Genomic DNA, 15,439 nt, shown 5'->3' on the forward strand with positions numbered 1-15,439 from the left:
AAACAAAATCTCCCCTAAAAATGACAGTTGGGTGAAAGTCCAGAGTCATGCCTAGCAGTTCTCGGCATGGGGCCATCTCTCCCAGGGCTCTAAGCCGCCCGTATTTATTCCTCCTTTTCTTTTGTTGTTGTTTTCTGAAGCGTAGTCTCCGTGGCCGTAAAGGTTACATTCTAAATTTGCGAGATAGACTTTGAGCAAATCGAAAGGTCGATCAGGTAGACGAACGCTAGTCAGACATCTCTGCCGTGAGTTCTTTCACGTCTACGCGCTGCAATCGTCCACCATTACGACGAACAAATACTTGTGTTCGTGGCCGTAGTCGTGGCCAGGGCCACCATCCTCTCAGCATTAAATCGTCGTAAATGGTGTTGAAGCCGTCTTCAGGCGCTCTGGCCTCGAATTGGTATACCAAATTGTCCAAGTGACCCCAGGCACTGCAGGACACAACCATGTTTGGGTGCCAGCTGTCGAGGCGAATGTTGGATACGATATCCAGAGTCAGGGCGTGGACTTCCAAGTAGGCAATCCATCGCCGTGGCCGTTGCATATCTTGCAGGATCCAGCGCCTGGTAGCTCTACAGGGGGGTTTTGGCTTGTTTGATGAGCTATAAGCTGGCGAGGTGTAGTTATCGACGACGCCTTCTTCTTTGATCACGTTCTCCACCGACCAGTAGAAACCCTCGCGCATCATCTGGGGCACGTCATCGCATTTGACGTCCATTTTTCCAACCCACGAGCGCCCATCTGAGGGCATGATACCGAAGCTTATGGAAACTTTCTCGGGCGCGTCTAAGTATATCTTTCCGTTTCCGGCACTAACGGTCGATGGCTCAGTTTCCACAGCAGATTCGCTCTGGTCATCTGCTGTGTTGACTAGCTCATAGGAAAGGGATGGACCTGAAGAGACATCATCGTCCTCTTTGGTTCGGGATTCTGATACTGTCGACATTTTTGTACTGTTTAAAGAGACAAAAAGGGGAGTTTTTTTTTCTCTATTTCTGTAGATAATGGGAATGCTTTTAGAGAATTGGAAGGAAGCTGGGATATATTTATCTTAAGTAGTATGTGATGAGATGAAGAGAATGTTATGTAGACAGGTTAGCATTTGAGATTAAGTATTCAGCTACCGTGTGACAAACTTTACATTCATCGAGTAGAAGAGAAGACGTGCTTACTTTATTGACTTTCAGTTTAAAATAGACTGAATCTTAATAACTAGGTAACTAGGCAGGTAGGCAGGTACCCGTCTCAATAAGCTTCAGCAGAATGGCCCTATGGACGATATGGGAATGTATTTAATACTATTCAGGACAGGTGCGAGACGGGCTACATGAAAGGATGGGCATCTAACACCAAAGGAATGTAGTTGCCCACAGGCTTTACGAAGGCTTGAGCCTCACGCTACGTAACTATAAGCATAACTATAAGCACTTAACTATATATGATATTTCACAGCATCTTATGCTTCATCGCTTATATCTCGGCCTGCATGTAATTGCACAGTTTAAAGTTGCTGTACACTGTATTAGTTAGTAATCAAATTAGGTACCTTATAGCAACCCACTCACTAAAGCATAGGTGGCTTACCACTATATCTTAGGGATTTTAGCTACTACTAGTAGTACTTGTGCACGGTTTCCAACATGGATCCTCCACACTGTGTGGCTACCCTTCAAGCAAAAGGGGTGGATGTCACGTGGGCACCTTAAGCACACACAGCCAAATTGGCAGTACCCCTATTCTAGTAGTTGACAATATCCTTATATGGCAGCCTTACAGTAAAACCCAGTAAGAAATTTGTATCAGTTTTCTAAAATTCTCTTCCTCAGTTCTGCCAGGATGTGGGCGATGAATGATATTGTGGGACTAACTAATTAGATGCACTAGAGGTAATGGACCCTAACCTAGTACTATATAGTCCATACTTGCTAGATATTCTACCAAGTGTCGGGCTCACACCGTAACCTTGAATAGGTTATGAATACCGGAAGCCTTCCTTGGCGCAGTTGGTTGACGTTGGTTGACCTTCGTCCTCTCTGGTTACACGAGCCCGAGAGCTAGACTTGGTGTACCTAGCAGCGAGGCAAACAAACAAACAAATAAACACATCGTTTCATGGCGCAACAACAGGAAGTCGTACACGCATGGTTCGATTCTGCTTGTGTGCACATATTAACACAAGTTTTCGAGTGACGTGCTAAGCCAATACCACCAGAGTTCATAAGTGCCACACAAGAGCCACTCCAGGAGTTAAGCGCTATTCAGCCGACTCAACAACACCACCACTACCACGATAGTTGATAACCCTTCGTCACTCGAGGGGATCCGCTATTCTTTCCGACCTGAGGGGAACTGAGGGAATACCATTATCATCCACGCTTGCCAGGCAATCCGCCGAGTGTGGGGCTCCACACTTCACTTTTTGCCCTTCATCAGGAGGTAGTTAACAAGATCATACCTTTGATATAAGCTAATGTTATAGGAGTCCTTCGTGGCTGAGCTGAGATACATAAGGACTTGGTTACGAGAGCAGTCTTCGATCCAGCGAGATAGAGAGTGCGTCCCCTTTTGGCAACGAAATATCTTTATTCAAAACTGTTACTCTGTTTTAAATGCTAGCAGTATATTAACCAGAATGCTTACTCCCTTTACCACATAGTATCTCTTTCATCTTTCAAGAGATACCTTAGAAGTGAGCGGGGGTTTCCATCAAATTCCATGAAACTCGGAAGTATCTACCCTTCTAACTCAAGGGTGTTTGATCATGGGGCAAGAAAATTCCGACGAGGCGCTTGTATGCAATAGGCTGTAGGAACTCACCCCTTCCAATCAAACTGTATGCCCGAGTCTATGGTGTTCAGATTAACATAGAGAAGCATCCCAAGAGGCTTCCCCGCATCAAATCGGGAACAAGAATCAAATGCCGAATTCAAACGTGATAATAAGTTATAGAATGGTATGATATCTTTCGTAACAGTTCCCGATATGTGTTATGTGTTCATGCTCGCTTCATAAGTGGATAATATACAAACTGCTGTCAGCATGCATACCTACCCAGGTGGTAAGCAATGCCTTAGGCCGGTGAGAAAACAAAAACAATCTGATAGTTACACATCACAATTACTGGCTGAAAACACACGATAAATGAGTTGGAGCATGCACTGCTGTCCCAGTACTAGCTGAATACAAAGTTCAGATCCGGACTCGGGCAAAGAAAGTTCTTGGCAAGTTTTCCCGATCCTGCCCGGGTACCTATGATATGTCTGCGATACCCTTGCACGAAGGGTAGATACTGTCACGAAGGGGCAAGACAAAATAGTGGCGAGTATCTTTAAAGCTGAGAATTTCTAAGGGTGGTAAAAGTCCATTCGAGAGGGGAATGGTCGCTGATAATGAGTATAGTGTCATTATCCAGGACCCGAACGACCCGTGTTGGTGGCCGCTGGTACGACCAACCAGCTGGTTGGGGAGAAAAGCTGGCGCGGCATTCCGCTTATTATAGGTTAAATTATAATAAATTCTGGGTCATGCGGATGTGATCAAAGCCACCTACCTATCTACTAGGAGCCATCATCTAGTAATCTAGTACCTAGTCTCTGACGAAACTGGATATGATGCCGTGTAAGCACTCGGAGCGCCGATGATATCAGGTGAATGCTATGGACAACGGACTGTGTTTGATTATCATCAGCTACCATACATTGAGACCGGTCAGATATGCTGTGGCGGTGGAACTGGGATCTCGATCGAGTTCGATGATCATGCTATTCATGGCCTACCTTAAACTTACTTGCTTACCTAGGTAGGTTGGGCACCTATGCAAAACATGGAAACTCACTAATAGTGATAGCCACCCGAGTTCGACCCCGCTGAGGATATCGTGACGGAAGCTAGAAAGTGGAATTATGTTTTTGACTACCAAGATCTGCCCGGGTTGGGATTTGTAACAGTACTGGTCGGCTGTCCCTGATATTCCACTTGCAAGTATCACGATGCGGAACACAACAGGACCAGTAACTAACTCCCCAATGGGCTTTAGGAAGTATTCCATGAGAATCCACACTTGACGACGTTGATAGCTACCTGTTCTGTGGCTGCCTAGAAACAGTACAACTAACCATGATTTTGTAGAGTGTGCGGTGGCGTTTGTTGTTGGAGCTGCAGCCAGGTTTGTCGTCATCACCGTTGAGTTTGTTGCCGTATGAGAACAAGACGTAGTAGAATGGGGGTTCATGTCGAGTGGCATGGTGGTGTAGTTGGACGAAATCTTAGTTATTCGGAGCGCGTGGGTACGATGATATTAGAGAAACGGAGGCAATAGATTTCATTACAGTGCATATGAAATATAGTGATGTGGTCGGCATGGTACGGTATTCAAGCCTAGAGCTGAGAGCACACCGACAAAGCAACCTGTTAGATGGACTCTGACTTTGCGATGAGGTAGAATGCCCTTTTACCTACAAGTTTCGTGTTTTTACTTGCCCGGGTCGTTGTTTGGATAGCATAGACAGAAGTTCCACAATGTGGTGTTATTATGGTTAAAAGGGGGCAGAATGATGGATATTTTAACGTCAAATTATATAAGCAACAAGATTTTAAAAATGCATCTGAGGTTCGAATATTGTGATTAGAATATGTCTAAATCGCAGACAAATGGTAGACATTTTCATCAATATCCGGAGTGATCTAACTGTAGTAGAACATCTCAACTGGGCATGAATACGAAAAGAAATAATTTTATTTCAATCTGGGTACAAATGTAAGAAATTGTGTTCAAGTGCTATAATCTAAGCGACATTCGTGTAGGATAGACACTTTGGTTGCCTTTAAGCAAAGAAATCAAAGGTGGCATCTGCCACAAGACCCTTCCCCAATGCCAAATACTCCTGGTCGAACGTCTGTCCATCAAAGAGCCTTTTATTGATTCTTGCTTCATATATAGTCTTGGAAATCGACACCACCTTAGTAGACTCATCAGGGTGCTTGGTTGTGAAAGTAAAGGTTATCACACGAACCCCTTCATTCGCAGGAGAATCAGTTAGCCCAAATATGTACCTAGTTACACACATAGTTCATATTAGCACATACCTGACTGCAGGGAAATGCCAGTTTCGATCATCAGTGGGTAGACCAGAGCGAAGCGAAGGTCTTTGTCTGTTATATCTTGGCCGAGCACAATCGTTTCCGTAATGTATCTCTCAATGATTTGCAGTTTCTCCACTGGAACATCCGCGGGGAGATTCACTTGGAGATAATCGGAGACGGCATGTTGGTAGATCATTTTGTCATGATGGTATTCGCCGATCAGCTTTTCATCCGAGGGGGCCGCCGAGTTGTCACGAACCATCATCAGCCTAAAGACGAGTGTTAGCCAGTTTCATATAAGATTTACATATCACCATTTGCTAACCAAGGAGTAGTCCTCGCGAGGTGGTCAACGAGTCTGACACGGTAAGCAGCTCGCTCCCAGCTTGCTTTGAGGCTATGGTGTTCGTGAATATCATCATTGCCAAGTTGCTGTTGGACTGTTTGCTCAATTCTGGGCGCCCAAAAGTAGAGAGTGGTCCATATATCCTCTAAGGGGGTGTCAATGGCTTGCTGCGATGAGGCCGCTAAGATACGGTTTAGGTAGAATATCGTCTGAGGATCGTTGTCCTCTTTCCCCTTATTAACATCATCTCCCACGCTGCTGATTGGTGTTGTGTTTTGCGTGGAGGTAGACATATTGAAATGAAGACTATGAGAATTTGGGTTGAGTAGGTAGGTAGTGGTGAAAATGATGAAGAAACGCAATGGTGCTACTCTATGCTATATAAAACCAACATGGTCAGCAGTCCTCGATTATTATCTTACCTAGGTACCTAACTAGTATACTCCTTAGAGAGGAATGATGCCACAATCTTCGCATTCTCTTTCCATATATCTCTCGGAGTAGATGCCAAGACAGTGCTACATCTTTGGAAGGATACTGTTCGAAGGATTGATTTGGAACTATCGGAAGACATTCAGCTAACCACTTTATACTGACTCCCCACTTTAAAGTCGGGACAAGACGAAATCAAAGAATTAGGATGGAACGAAAATCCAAGAGATTCCATGTGGCAGTACGTTAGATTATACATGTTTGCAAATAAGGGCGTAGAAATACACAGCGCTCATTCCTATAAAGCCTTACAACATCCGACAACTCGTAGACATACTTTTCTATGTTCATCATCCCTCCAAACTACCTAACACATTGACCTGACAAATACTTCTACACAGAGGCCACCACTACTTGTTATTTCCATACCGCAACCATGTCTAAAGTCGTAGACCTCGGAACACTTATCAACCTTGCTAACGTTGGTGTCCAGCCGCCTAAAACCTATGAAGGCATCAATAATGCCGCACAACGCGCAACAATGTCCGACGACGAAGTCGCTCGGAGGGCCGTCGAGGATTCTAAAATAGTTCCCTCCGTGTGGTTTGTCAATTTTCCCACCGTGTTAGCTCAACAGCAACAACACCTGTTAAGACAGTATGAGCAAAGCATCATGGACTACCGTTCCTGGGCAAGTCTCGTTTGGTGGCGTACCGTCTTCAGTGCCCCGGAAGTTCCACAGGATGCTAGCCAGGAGTCAATTACCATCCGTAGTGCATACTGTGCCAGAGTTGCTACACAGCACATGAAGACCACCCCATGGTATGTAATAATTGAATCTCTTCACATCTCCTAGAAAGATGGGCTGACCATGTATAGGCTTGCAATGAACGTCGATCAGAATCAGTCTCAGACTATCGAATGCAGGGTCGAGGACTTTCACAAGGAGCTGATCAGCGCCGTCCTTGCAGGATTCGTTGCAATTCCAGCAGTCATTGAACCCCTTGAACAGATCTTGCAGTCTTTGACACGCACGATCTCACAGACTAGTAGCAGCTCTCAAAACAAGACAATCGTACTTGAGCGTTACGAGTACATGTCTCTGACCAACGAAATCAGATCATGTAAGCACAGGGCACCTAGGTACTGACGATGAAGAGAAAGCACTTGCTGATATATATACATAGATGTTCGACTGGTTTCCTTCGCCGTGACTGAGGACATGAGAAATGTCCAGAATGCTAAGCAAACGGAGGCTCGGGTCAGGTGTACAATCGACTACAATGACTACGAAGCAAACTTCAATCAAAGGTTGTGGAATAATGTAGCGGCGACAATTGAGGCGCAGCAGATAGCGGCCGCGCTTGACTTCGTCAACCAACAAACTATAGACTGCCCTCCTTAAACGGGAGTTGTCAATCCAGAACAAAGTCTTCTGAGGTATTGGGTAGTCACGTGGTATAAACGTCCACGTGATACCCTGATGGGAAGTGCGTTTACATTGAGAATTTGGAATTCGCCGTTCGTTACATTGGGAATTGGGATTTGGGATTTGGGAATTTGGGAATTTTGGAATTTGTCATTCTTTCACACTATATTTCTTACTTTGTCAGTACAACTCTCGCTACAGCTTTGGCTAAATAAATATCGAATTCCAAATCGCTCTCTTGCTACATATGTACCTACCCAGTAAAAAAGTTGTCAAGTAGACCACCCGATAAGTAACTACCTCCTCGTTATAAAATTTGGTCTTGTGCTGCCAACTGTGAGAAGAAAAGGAGCACATCACTCTTTCTCATCCAGATACCCAGAGGCCACCACACCAATATAATCCAAGCCATGCCGCAGTCTTGGTGGCACAAGCTGATAAATCGCAGCCACTGGTTGTCGTAATTGGTCAAGATGAAAGGCAACGAGGTAATGACGCAAGGGATGTCTCACAACAAGGGGGATAGAATCGGCCGACGTGCTAATACGCGCCCAGTAGATTAATATCAACTCGATAAACATTCACTCAAACACCTTCCCAAGATATCTCTTCCTGCTATCCTCAAGATGCCCTATATCATAGATCAGTTTACTCAATTGTATCCCCCAAAGCCTCACTTCACTGAAAAGGACCTCCCATCTCTTTATGGCAAGGTGAGTTCCTTCAAGACTAAGCTTACCGACCTACCTACAATCAACCCGCGTTCCGAAGCATCCCTAACTATACCAGGTCTACATTGTCACCGGGGCCAGCAGCGGCGTAGGCAAGGATCTGTCTCAACTACTCTATTCGAAAGGCGCCAAAGTCTACGTCGCGGCCCGCTCGCATAATAAAGCCACGAAGGCGATCAACGACATCCAAAAGGCTGTTCCATCCCCCGGGGCCGGAGAACTCGTATTCTTGCCGCTGGACCTGTCGGACCTGGCTACCATCGATGCATCCGCGAAACAGTTCCTCGACCGCGAAGAGAAGCTGCACGTCTTGTTCAACAATGCGGGGGTGATGAACCCGCCACCAGGGTCGAAGACGGCCCAAGGCTACGAATTGCAACTCGGTGTTAATTGCATCGGCCCTTACCTCTTTACGAAGCTCCTCACGCCTACACTGGTTAGGACGGCCAAGACGGAGCCCGCAGGTACCGTCCGCGTCGTCTGGGTCTCGTCGATAGCCATCGAGGGCGGCTTCAGCCTCAAAGGCGGCGTCGACATGGACAACCTCGACTACCACAAGGAGGTCCCCGCCGGAATCCCGTACGCAATCAGCAAGGCGGGCATGTTCTTCCACGGGACGGAATACGCGAAGCGGTTCAAGGCTGACGGAATCGTCAGTGTTCCACTCAACCCTGGCATCTTGGACTCACCCCTTTGGCGCCGACAAGGAAAGGTGGCCAACTTCATCTTTAAGACGCTTCTGTTCCATCCTACTATGTTTGGTGCATACACGGAGCTATTTGCCGGTTTGTCTCCAGACGTGACGATGGAGAGGTCGGGACAATGGGGTAAGAGACACTCTACTTGGGAGACCTTGATGATGGAAAAGTTTGAGCTGACGTTACCTACCTACTCATTAGTGATTCCGTGGGGCCGATTCAAACCTGTGCGAGCCGATCTTTTAGCTGCATCTCGATCTACGACAGAGCCTGGGGGGACAGGAACGGCCGAGAAGTTTTGGGAATGGACAGAAGAACAAATTAGAAAGTACCTCTAAGGAGGTGTGCACACTTGGAGTGATATTGTAAAAGATATCGCATGTTAGCTGTCTATATGTTTCCTAGGGCGAGTTGAGACGATATTTCCGATTGATAACCTACGAGGTATCCTTCTATCATTCGTCTCTATGACGATAATAATCTCATTGAAACCTAAACTTCAATTTCGCTATCGGCTTCATAGGTTACAAATTCTTGCTGTGAAGATTCTTGGCCCCACCAACATCGCCTGTCCCAGCAGTACGGCACCGTAAGGTAAGTCGGGGTTAGCTAGTGGGACGAATCCACTTAATCACCATCCACTAGAGACAGGTCAGGAACAAGACGCACGAACCATTTCATCCTCAATTGTAGAAGAGAGACTGATGAATAATCATGGAAGTAACGAGTTCAAGATTAAAGTCATTCTTCCGAAATACTTATTATGTGTTTACTTGAAGTTTATCACTCGGTGTGAAGTTACACACAATAACATAAAAAGGGGGGCAAACGAAAAAGAAAAGGGGTAAAGTTCTAAGGTTAGTAAAAAGCCGCACAAATAAGCGAAGGAAAGAAAAGCGAAAAAGGGACAAAAAAGATAGAGAGGCCCCGCCGAGGATTGAACTCAGGTCTCAGGAAAACTTGAAATTAATCAGATGTCACTAGTAAACTGTTAGGATCATAATTCGTTTGGGAGGAATTCATTTTTTTTTTTTGGGAACTTACAAATCCTGCGTGCTAACCACTACACTACGCGGCCGTTTGTCGTCTGGTCTTTTCTGGTGCCAAGACATGCGAGTACTTGTGTTAGTTTGCCTTAAGCCCTAGCTTCTGCCACCAACGACACAACCATACTTAGGTACCTTTGACACCATTGAACTCACATGTCCTTGTCTCGACATCGTGCTTACATCCCCAATATGCCATGCTATCAGTCACACAATAGTGAAAAGGGAGGGGGAAATAGCGAAGCACAGCAGATACATTCGGTACCCTAGCTAACTAGGCACTGACCAACGAACTTCAACCTAGATATCTAGCTGGTAAGCTAGGATTATGTTTCACAAGCAATGTAATCGAACAGTACGCCACCCGAGAGGATATTGTTTTCGTTAACTATCTACCTACTAGGTAAACTGCACGCCTTTAAACTAGAGTTATCAAGCACAAAGAAGCCAAACCCCTAAAACTAGCTAAAATCACTGGGTATGTGCTTATCTTCGAGGGCGTCTGAGGGCTCTGATCCCGTAAGCTTACTGGCCTAGTAAGTGTCCGAGAAACTATCGCCTCGCCATAGGCAACGCGGAATAACCCTGGAAGAAGGTAGGAACTGTGAGTGAGTGGGCAGTAACTACCCCTAGCTTGGAGCGCCTATTTCTTGGGGACCTTGTCGGTGATAGGCCCGCGAGACCTGGGAAGAATCTGAGAGAACCCGCCACCGCAAGTGACGTACCGCAGGCTGAAATCCTCTTGAGGCTCTTCAGTCTGGTATGCAAGCCTCTGCCCACGGGGACCAACGTTGCCGGCTGTTAAGTCGCCGGGAACATTGGCGTTGGGGCTATTTCTACTGGTCTCCTGTTTAGTGGGAGTTATGGCATCCTCCTCCTCCTTCACCACCTCCTCCTTCACCACCTCCTCCTGCTCCTCCCCCTCCTGCTCCTCCCCCTCCTGCTCCTCCCCCTCCTGCTCCTCCCCCTCCTGCTCCTCCCCCTCCTGCTCCTCCCCCTCCTCCTCCTCCCCCTCCTCCTCCTCCTCCTCCTCCTCCACTTCATCCTCATTCACGACGATATCATATTGGAGTTTGGCTCTGGCCTTCAATTCCTCAAACCTTTGTGTAAACTCCTGATCGTTGAGTTTCAGAGCTTGGAAAGGCCCGCCGAACATTGCCGTCCCGAGATGGGCATATTGAAATGGTATTTCAGGTATCTCGCGCATATACCGAAGCGCAAGGACGGTCATCTTGATGGAAGCAGTAGTGCGTTCTGTGTATTTTGTCAGCTAGTTTTCATAACATACCTATGTTTAAGTACTTCGTAAGGGGGAGTGGACATACCCTTTGGGCAAGTAAGGTGCTTAAGGATGTACGGTGGGGTATTGTTGAGCGCGGCTTCAAGCTCGGCCAGGGCATTCTGGCAATGATCAACTTCCCGCTGCTTTTCGTTCCAGATTGCCGTCAGGGGGAAAAGTACGTCGTCTGAAATTGTTGTCATTTTGAATGTGGTCGTTGTTGTCGTGTAATATTTTCTTTCGGTAAATCAAAGGAGTAAACTAATGTCTGTTTGAGATATTGGAAGGTAGAGAAATCGATGAAGAGATTGCTGCAGGTGGCATTCGACACGGAAATTTTAGTAATTTATTCAATTCGGTGCCGAACAAGTGTTTTGTCATGTCTAGAAGTCGTCACTAGAGCGATGTCTATGAATCCCTTATGGGATTATTGGGTTCAATGAATCTGTTCCAGGACGACTGCAAACAAGAAGAAGAAAGATGGAAAGAAGAAAGCTTGCCATATTCTAGACTACACTGGCGGATTGCCAATATATGACTGTCCCAGTGGGCTTAGGCACCTGCAACAGAATCAGTTTCACCCCTGTGACTTGTTGGCTGGAGTTTGACAGAACGATTTCGTTGGAACTACGGCACTCTCATATAAGAAACAATGAATTAGTTTCCCGACAGTGCCAATCATGAAAGGAGTAGCAGATTGATTTCATAACAATAAGACAAAAAGGCCCCGGCGAACGTTTCTCATTGTTCAGACGCCCCAATTCGCTACAAGCCTAACATGCAATAGAACATCACTTTTCTAATATAACCACCTGGGAGATAGGGGCAAACTCATAGGCTAAACGCAGAAGTATGCTAGCATCCGGTACAGTACTTGTCTAGCCAGTGAATGAGTTTCATGAAGTTTCGATCGAGTATGAAATTGTTGACCGTAGCCAAACATGTTTTCGCCTAAAAGTGGCTCTAAACAGCAAAGAAGAGAATAGGTATTATCTAGGGAAAGGGGGGGAAGAAGATTAAAAGAAATAAAAGGGGGTGGAATGTAGAAATGCAACTAAGATTCCGTGATTTAACCGAAAACTACTTCTGTTGAATTATAAATCGCCTAAATGCGGATCTAAACCAATCAAAGTATGGTGGCATAACCACCGTTTGGTGACGGGCCTGTAACTCAGTGGTAGAGTGCTCGCTTCGCAATCCCATCGTAATATCTGCGAGAAGTCTAGGGTTCGACTCCCTACTGGTCCAAATCTGCTTTTTACTTTTTACTTTTTCTTCTTCCTCTAGTTCCATTATCTTGATCTTATAGCTACATATGTATGTAACTACCCTAGGTTAGATACCTACATATGTAGGTAGATAAGTTTCATTTTTGGATTGATTGAGTTGTTTTTTAGCAAGTCGTATGATATCATTTAGATATAGGACTACACCTTAACATATGCGAAACTGACTTCTAAGGCCCTTTCGCCAAAGAAAAGGAGATACGGAGGAAATTAGACTTGCCCTTTAAGCCTGCCACGGTTTATGGCACCTACTAATCACGCTGGCCTATACATTCAGGTAGTCAAGCTTACGATACTGTCACCAGTCCCACCAAATATTCGCTGCGCGACTTATCGGAATGACTGCTTGCCCTTTGACGATTGCCACGACAAATACAGTACACCCAACGCCAATAATAAACATCCGAGCCAGCATCGAGTCCGAGAATGGGCCATAGAAACGATTTACCAGGGTTCCTCTTCCTAGCCATGATAATCGAAAACACATAGGCATGTAAAAATGATAATACTAGGCTAAACATACATACATACCGATGGGCTTGATCAGGTCCGAATAGAACTCAAGTCCCATGGTGCATTGGTGGCATGTTCCCATTCACTTCTAGCTAAACATCAATCCTCTTATGGGCAACACTGATATACGAGAAGAACATGTGCATTGACTTGCGCAACTATGTGACAATTTACTTCCCGTCCGGCGTCAAGTTAGCCTATAAGACTCATGTACGACTCAGCAGTAAGATCCTCGACGTTCAACCCGGCCTCTCCTTAACTCAGAGTTATCGAAGACGTCCCGTTGCTCGTAGTCGATCCGCTGGTATACCCTTCCGTGGCGACAATCACTGCAAGTAGGACCCGTGAGTTAGCAACCTTACACCTTACACCTTGCATCCATCCATCCATCCATCCATTCCACAACCCTAGGTACGAGAAAGCAGAAAGCAACTTACTATAATCATGCCCCCCCAAGTTCAACCCCAGCTTCTTCCACTCCTCGAAGTGTCTGCCGGTGGTAATGGTGCCGCCGACCCTCTGCTCGGAGCGGACGGACCAGTACTGCTGGAAGGTGGTGGTGCCGATGATGGAGGGCTTGTTGACGCGGGTGCTGGTGAAGACCTCGTACGTGCCCTCCTCGAACGTGAAGTTGCCCTTGGACGTCCACGGCTCGTTGGGCAGCAGCTCCCCGTGCGCGTCCATGATGTAGTACTCGATCAGCGGGTTGCGCGTCCACCCGTACACGGCCAGGTAGCTGGGCCCGTTGGGCGTGTAGGTGCCTTCGTATTTGACGGCTCTGATGGGTGGGGGGGGAAAGAAATGTTGGTTAATGTTCCTCGGGTCACCTAGGGAGCCATGCTTCCTTATACAACAGCATCCGACTCCAGTTGATAACTCACCTGTTGCCTCCGGGGCTCCACCCCTTTCCACACACGAAGCCGCTCGAGCCACCGCTGCTCTGCCACGTCACGCTGTAGGCGCCGCCGCCGCCGTTGTTGCATCGGAAGGTGCCGCCGCCCTCGGACCAGGAGGACCAGAAGTAGCCTCCTTGACGGGCCTGGATCGCGTTGCCCTTGTTCTCATCGCCGTGTAGAAGATCTCCCAGTTGAGGCACCGATCCCGAGGGTGCGCCAAAGACCGTTGGGATCAAGGCCATGGCGGTGAGGAAGAGTGAGGACAACATCATGGCAGTAGGTGTTTGAGATGCGTTTGTGATGCGATGTGGTTGACGATTTTAGTCTTCTTCGGTCAAACAACCAACCTTTTTCGAAGCAAAACATTCATTCACTCGCTCACTCATACCAACTTATATATACTTCTCCATATATTTAGGCGCCTTCCAACTTTCTCTCACCCCGACCCTAAAAGGGGGAAAACACATTTTAGCCTGAAGACCTCGTGGCCCCCTTTCCAGGGTTAGGTAGTCTCGGGTAAGACCGTCGGACTAAATTGACTGCAACTCCCCTCATTCATCAGAGCCAATTGGGAGTTTTCGTCTATGAGCTTGGTATGATGGGCTCAGTGTTTTTGATGCCCCCTGGGCACGACAGAGCGGTTAACTTGCTGGATCTGGCCCCGGACAATAGGAACGAAAACATGGGGTGCAGCGTTCGAGACCGAGTTGGACACCACCAACCTCTCCAGACTGGCCCGCGTTATATAACTCGACAAGCAGACGTGATCTTGATTGGTGGGCGGGCTGGGGTATCTGATGTTCAAGTATATCTAAATATGTGGTTAACTTCGGCGAGCAATTATCTGGATGAAGACTACCTAGAAGGTCAGGCACCTGAAGACCTATTTAGTTTTATAGATGGTACGTTCTAGCCCAGGACCGGACAAGCGGCACCAGTTTAATATTATAACTACTTACCTAGGCAGAGAAGACTGGGTAAGTCTTTGAAGTAGGAGTAGGCTGGTAGGTACTAGGTAGGTAATGCGGCTCAAGATAGAAGCTTGCCAACTTGAAGTGAAAGAGAATGCTGGAAAGTTCCTCTGCAGACCACCATGGCTCTGCCAATTGTCGACCTACTCTGACAGCTTTACACAAAAATAGGTATCTATAATAATTGGCACTATGAACGGAGTATGTAAGGTTAGACAGATACGTGGCTTAGAGCCATGAAAGACGTATTAAATGATTATTCCATCCACAACGCACATCACCTGCCCTTCCACCATCCCGCCATCTCTGGGTTCGAACACGGACCAACTATCAACTTGAAACGCATTCCTTTCCCTTCCCTTCACTCTACCTCACCTCAAGCAACCCTTAACCTCGTTTCATCCTTTCATCATTCATACTTCATCACTCATTCACAAAGAAAGAAAAAAGAGGGGGTTGCGTATTTCATGGTAAATCAAAGTCTCGGGATATCAAATCTTCATCATCCTTTTGGTATCTCTTCGCGCAGCCCTAGGTACCTAAATTACCTAACCAACCATCCCACCGACCCAAATCAATCGTCTCGTTGCCAAGCTCAGGCTGCAATACGTGCCATGCCGTAGGCAATGCCAATGCCAATATCTTGCTCTTATTTCAATCAATGCCCTGAGAAATCTTCGTAGAAAATCAAAATGACCGTAGTCATTTACCTCCCCTTATTACTATG

At 46.5% G+C, this 15,439-nt stretch overlaps 6 protein-coding genes and 2 non-coding genes across 8 annotated transcripts; 3 read left to right on the top strand and 5 right to left on the bottom strand.

Annotated features, from left to right (window-relative positions):
* Positions 1–226: 226 nt before the first annotated feature.
* GGS25DRAFT_523999 (uncharacterized protein) lies at positions 227–949 on the bottom strand (the record flags this gene model as incomplete). The annotated part of the gene is made up of 1 exon (XM_049264520.1): positions 227–949. One exon carries the CDS (start codon positions 947–949, stop codon positions 227–229), a length of 723 nt encoding a protein of 240 aa, XP_049114996.1.
* A 3,801-nt stretch (positions 950–4,750) lies between these two features.
* Positions 4,751–5,757, bottom strand: GGS25DRAFT_500799 (uncharacterized protein). Its single transcript, XM_049261876.1, has 3 exons — positions 5,411–5,757; positions 5,089–5,354; positions 4,751–5,017 (listed from the first exon to the last, which is right to left on the bottom strand). Exons 1-3 carry the CDS (start codon positions 5,722–5,724, stop codon positions 4,827–4,829), a joined length of 771 nt encoding a protein of 256 aa, XP_049114997.1. The 5' UTR covers positions 5,725–5,757; the 3' UTR covers positions 4,751–4,826.
* A 272-nt stretch (positions 5,758–6,029) lies between these two features.
* GGS25DRAFT_500800 (uncharacterized protein) lies at positions 6,030–7,421 on the top strand. The gene is made up of 3 exons (XM_049261877.1): positions 6,030–6,685; positions 6,743–6,987; positions 7,051–7,421. The coding sequence occupies exons 1-3, from the start codon at positions 6,300–6,302 to the stop codon at positions 7,266–7,268; spliced, it is 849 nt and encodes a 282-aa protein (XP_049114998.1). The 5' UTR covers positions 6,030–6,299; the 3' UTR covers positions 7,269–7,421.
* Positions 7,422–7,517: 96 nt separating this feature from the next.
* On the top strand, positions 7,518–9,704 carry GGS25DRAFT_385369 (NAD(P)-binding protein). The gene is made up of 3 exons (XM_049258301.1): positions 7,518–7,780; positions 7,895–8,005; positions 8,082–9,704. The coding sequence occupies exons 1-3, from the start codon at positions 7,766–7,768 to the stop codon at positions 9,057–9,059; spliced, it is 1,104 nt and encodes a 367-aa protein (XP_049114999.1). The 5' UTR covers positions 7,518–7,765; the 3' UTR covers positions 9,060–9,704.
* Positions 9,644–9,799, bottom strand: GGS25DRAFT_t77. The gene is given in 2 exon segments: positions 9,644–9,763; positions 9,682–9,799. It is a non-coding gene; the product is annotated as a tRNA-Thr (tRNA).
* GGS25DRAFT_385332 (uncharacterized protein) lies at positions 9,706–11,566 on the bottom strand. The gene is made up of 3 exons (XM_049258300.1): positions 11,093–11,566; positions 9,960–11,021; positions 9,706–9,898 (listed from the first exon to the last, which is right to left on the bottom strand). Exons 1-2 carry the CDS (start codon positions 11,247–11,249, stop codon positions 10,411–10,413), a joined length of 768 nt encoding a protein of 255 aa, XP_049115000.1. The 5' UTR covers positions 11,250–11,566; the 3' UTR covers positions 9,706–9,898; positions 9,960–10,410.
* A 640-nt stretch (positions 11,567–12,206) lies between these two features.
* Positions 12,207–12,294, top strand: GGS25DRAFT_t75. Its single transcript has one exon. It is a non-coding gene; the product is annotated as a tRNA-Ala (tRNA).
* Positions 12,295–12,890: 596 nt separating this feature from the next.
* On the bottom strand, positions 12,891–14,128 carry GGS25DRAFT_385449 (glycoside hydrolase family 11 protein). The gene is made up of 3 exons (XM_049258302.1): positions 13,727–14,128; positions 13,283–13,623; positions 12,891–13,174 (listed from the first exon to the last, which is right to left on the bottom strand). Exons 1-3 carry the CDS (start codon positions 14,011–14,013, stop codon positions 13,101–13,103), a joined length of 702 nt encoding a protein of 233 aa, XP_049115001.1. The 5' UTR covers positions 14,014–14,128; the 3' UTR covers positions 12,891–13,100.
* Positions 14,129–15,439: the final 1,311 nt, after the last annotated feature.

The sequence above is a fragment of the Hypoxylon fragiforme genome, assembly GCF_022984875.1.
Source record: "Hypoxylon fragiforme strain CBS 206.31 chromosome Unknown GGS25scaffold_7, whole genome shotgun sequence".
Classification (NCBI taxonomy): Eukaryota; Fungi; Ascomycota; class Sordariomycetes; order Xylariales; family Hypoxylaceae; genus Hypoxylon; species Hypoxylon fragiforme.

Coding starts and splice junctions, on each gene's coding strand:
- GGS25DRAFT_500799 (XM_049261876.1), bottom strand. CDS start 5,724: ATGTCTACCTCCACGCAAAACACAACACCAATCAGCAGCGTGGGAGAT. Junction 5,355..5,410: donor CTCGCGAGGACTACTCCTTG/GTTAGCAAATGG, acceptor ACTCGTCTTTAG/GCTGATGATGGTTCGTGACA. Junction 5,018..5,088: donor TGGCATTTCCCTGCAGTCAG/GTATGTGCTAAT, acceptor CTGCGAATGAAG/GGGTTCGTGTGATAACCTTT.
- GGS25DRAFT_500800 (XM_049261877.1), top strand. CDS start 6,300: ATGTCTAAAGTCGTAGACCTCGGAACACTTATCAACCTTGCTAACGTT. Junction 6,686..6,742: donor CACATGAAGACCACCCCATG/GTATGTAATAAT, acceptor GACCATGTATAG/GCTTGCAATGAACGTCGATC. Junction 6,988..7,050: donor GACCAACGAAATCAGATCAT/GTAAGCACAGGG, acceptor ATATATACATAG/ATGTTCGACTGGTTTCCTTC.
- GGS25DRAFT_385369 (XM_049258301.1), top strand. Junction 8,006..8,081: donor TCCCATCTCTTTATGGCAAG/GTGAGTTCCTTC, acceptor TAACTATACCAG/GTCTACATTGTCACCGGGGC.
- GGS25DRAFT_385332 (XM_049258300.1), bottom strand. CDS start 11,249: ATGACAACAATTTCAGACGACGTACTTTTCCCCCTGACGGCAATCTGG. Junction 11,022..11,092: donor GCACCTTACTTGCCCAAAGG/GTATGTCCACTC, acceptor CAAAATACACAG/AACGCACTACTGCTTCCATC.
- GGS25DRAFT_385449 (XM_049258302.1), bottom strand. CDS start 14,013: ATGATGTTGTCCTCACTCTTCCTCACCGCCATGGCCTTGATCCCAACG. Junction 13,624..13,726: donor TGGAGCCCCGGAGGCAACAG/GTGAGTTATCAA, acceptor CCCACCCATCAG/AGCCGTCAAATACGAAGGCA. Junction 13,175..13,282: donor CTTGGGGGGGCATGATTATA/GTAAGTTGCTTT, acceptor TCCTACTTGCAG/TGATTGTCGCCACGGAAGGG.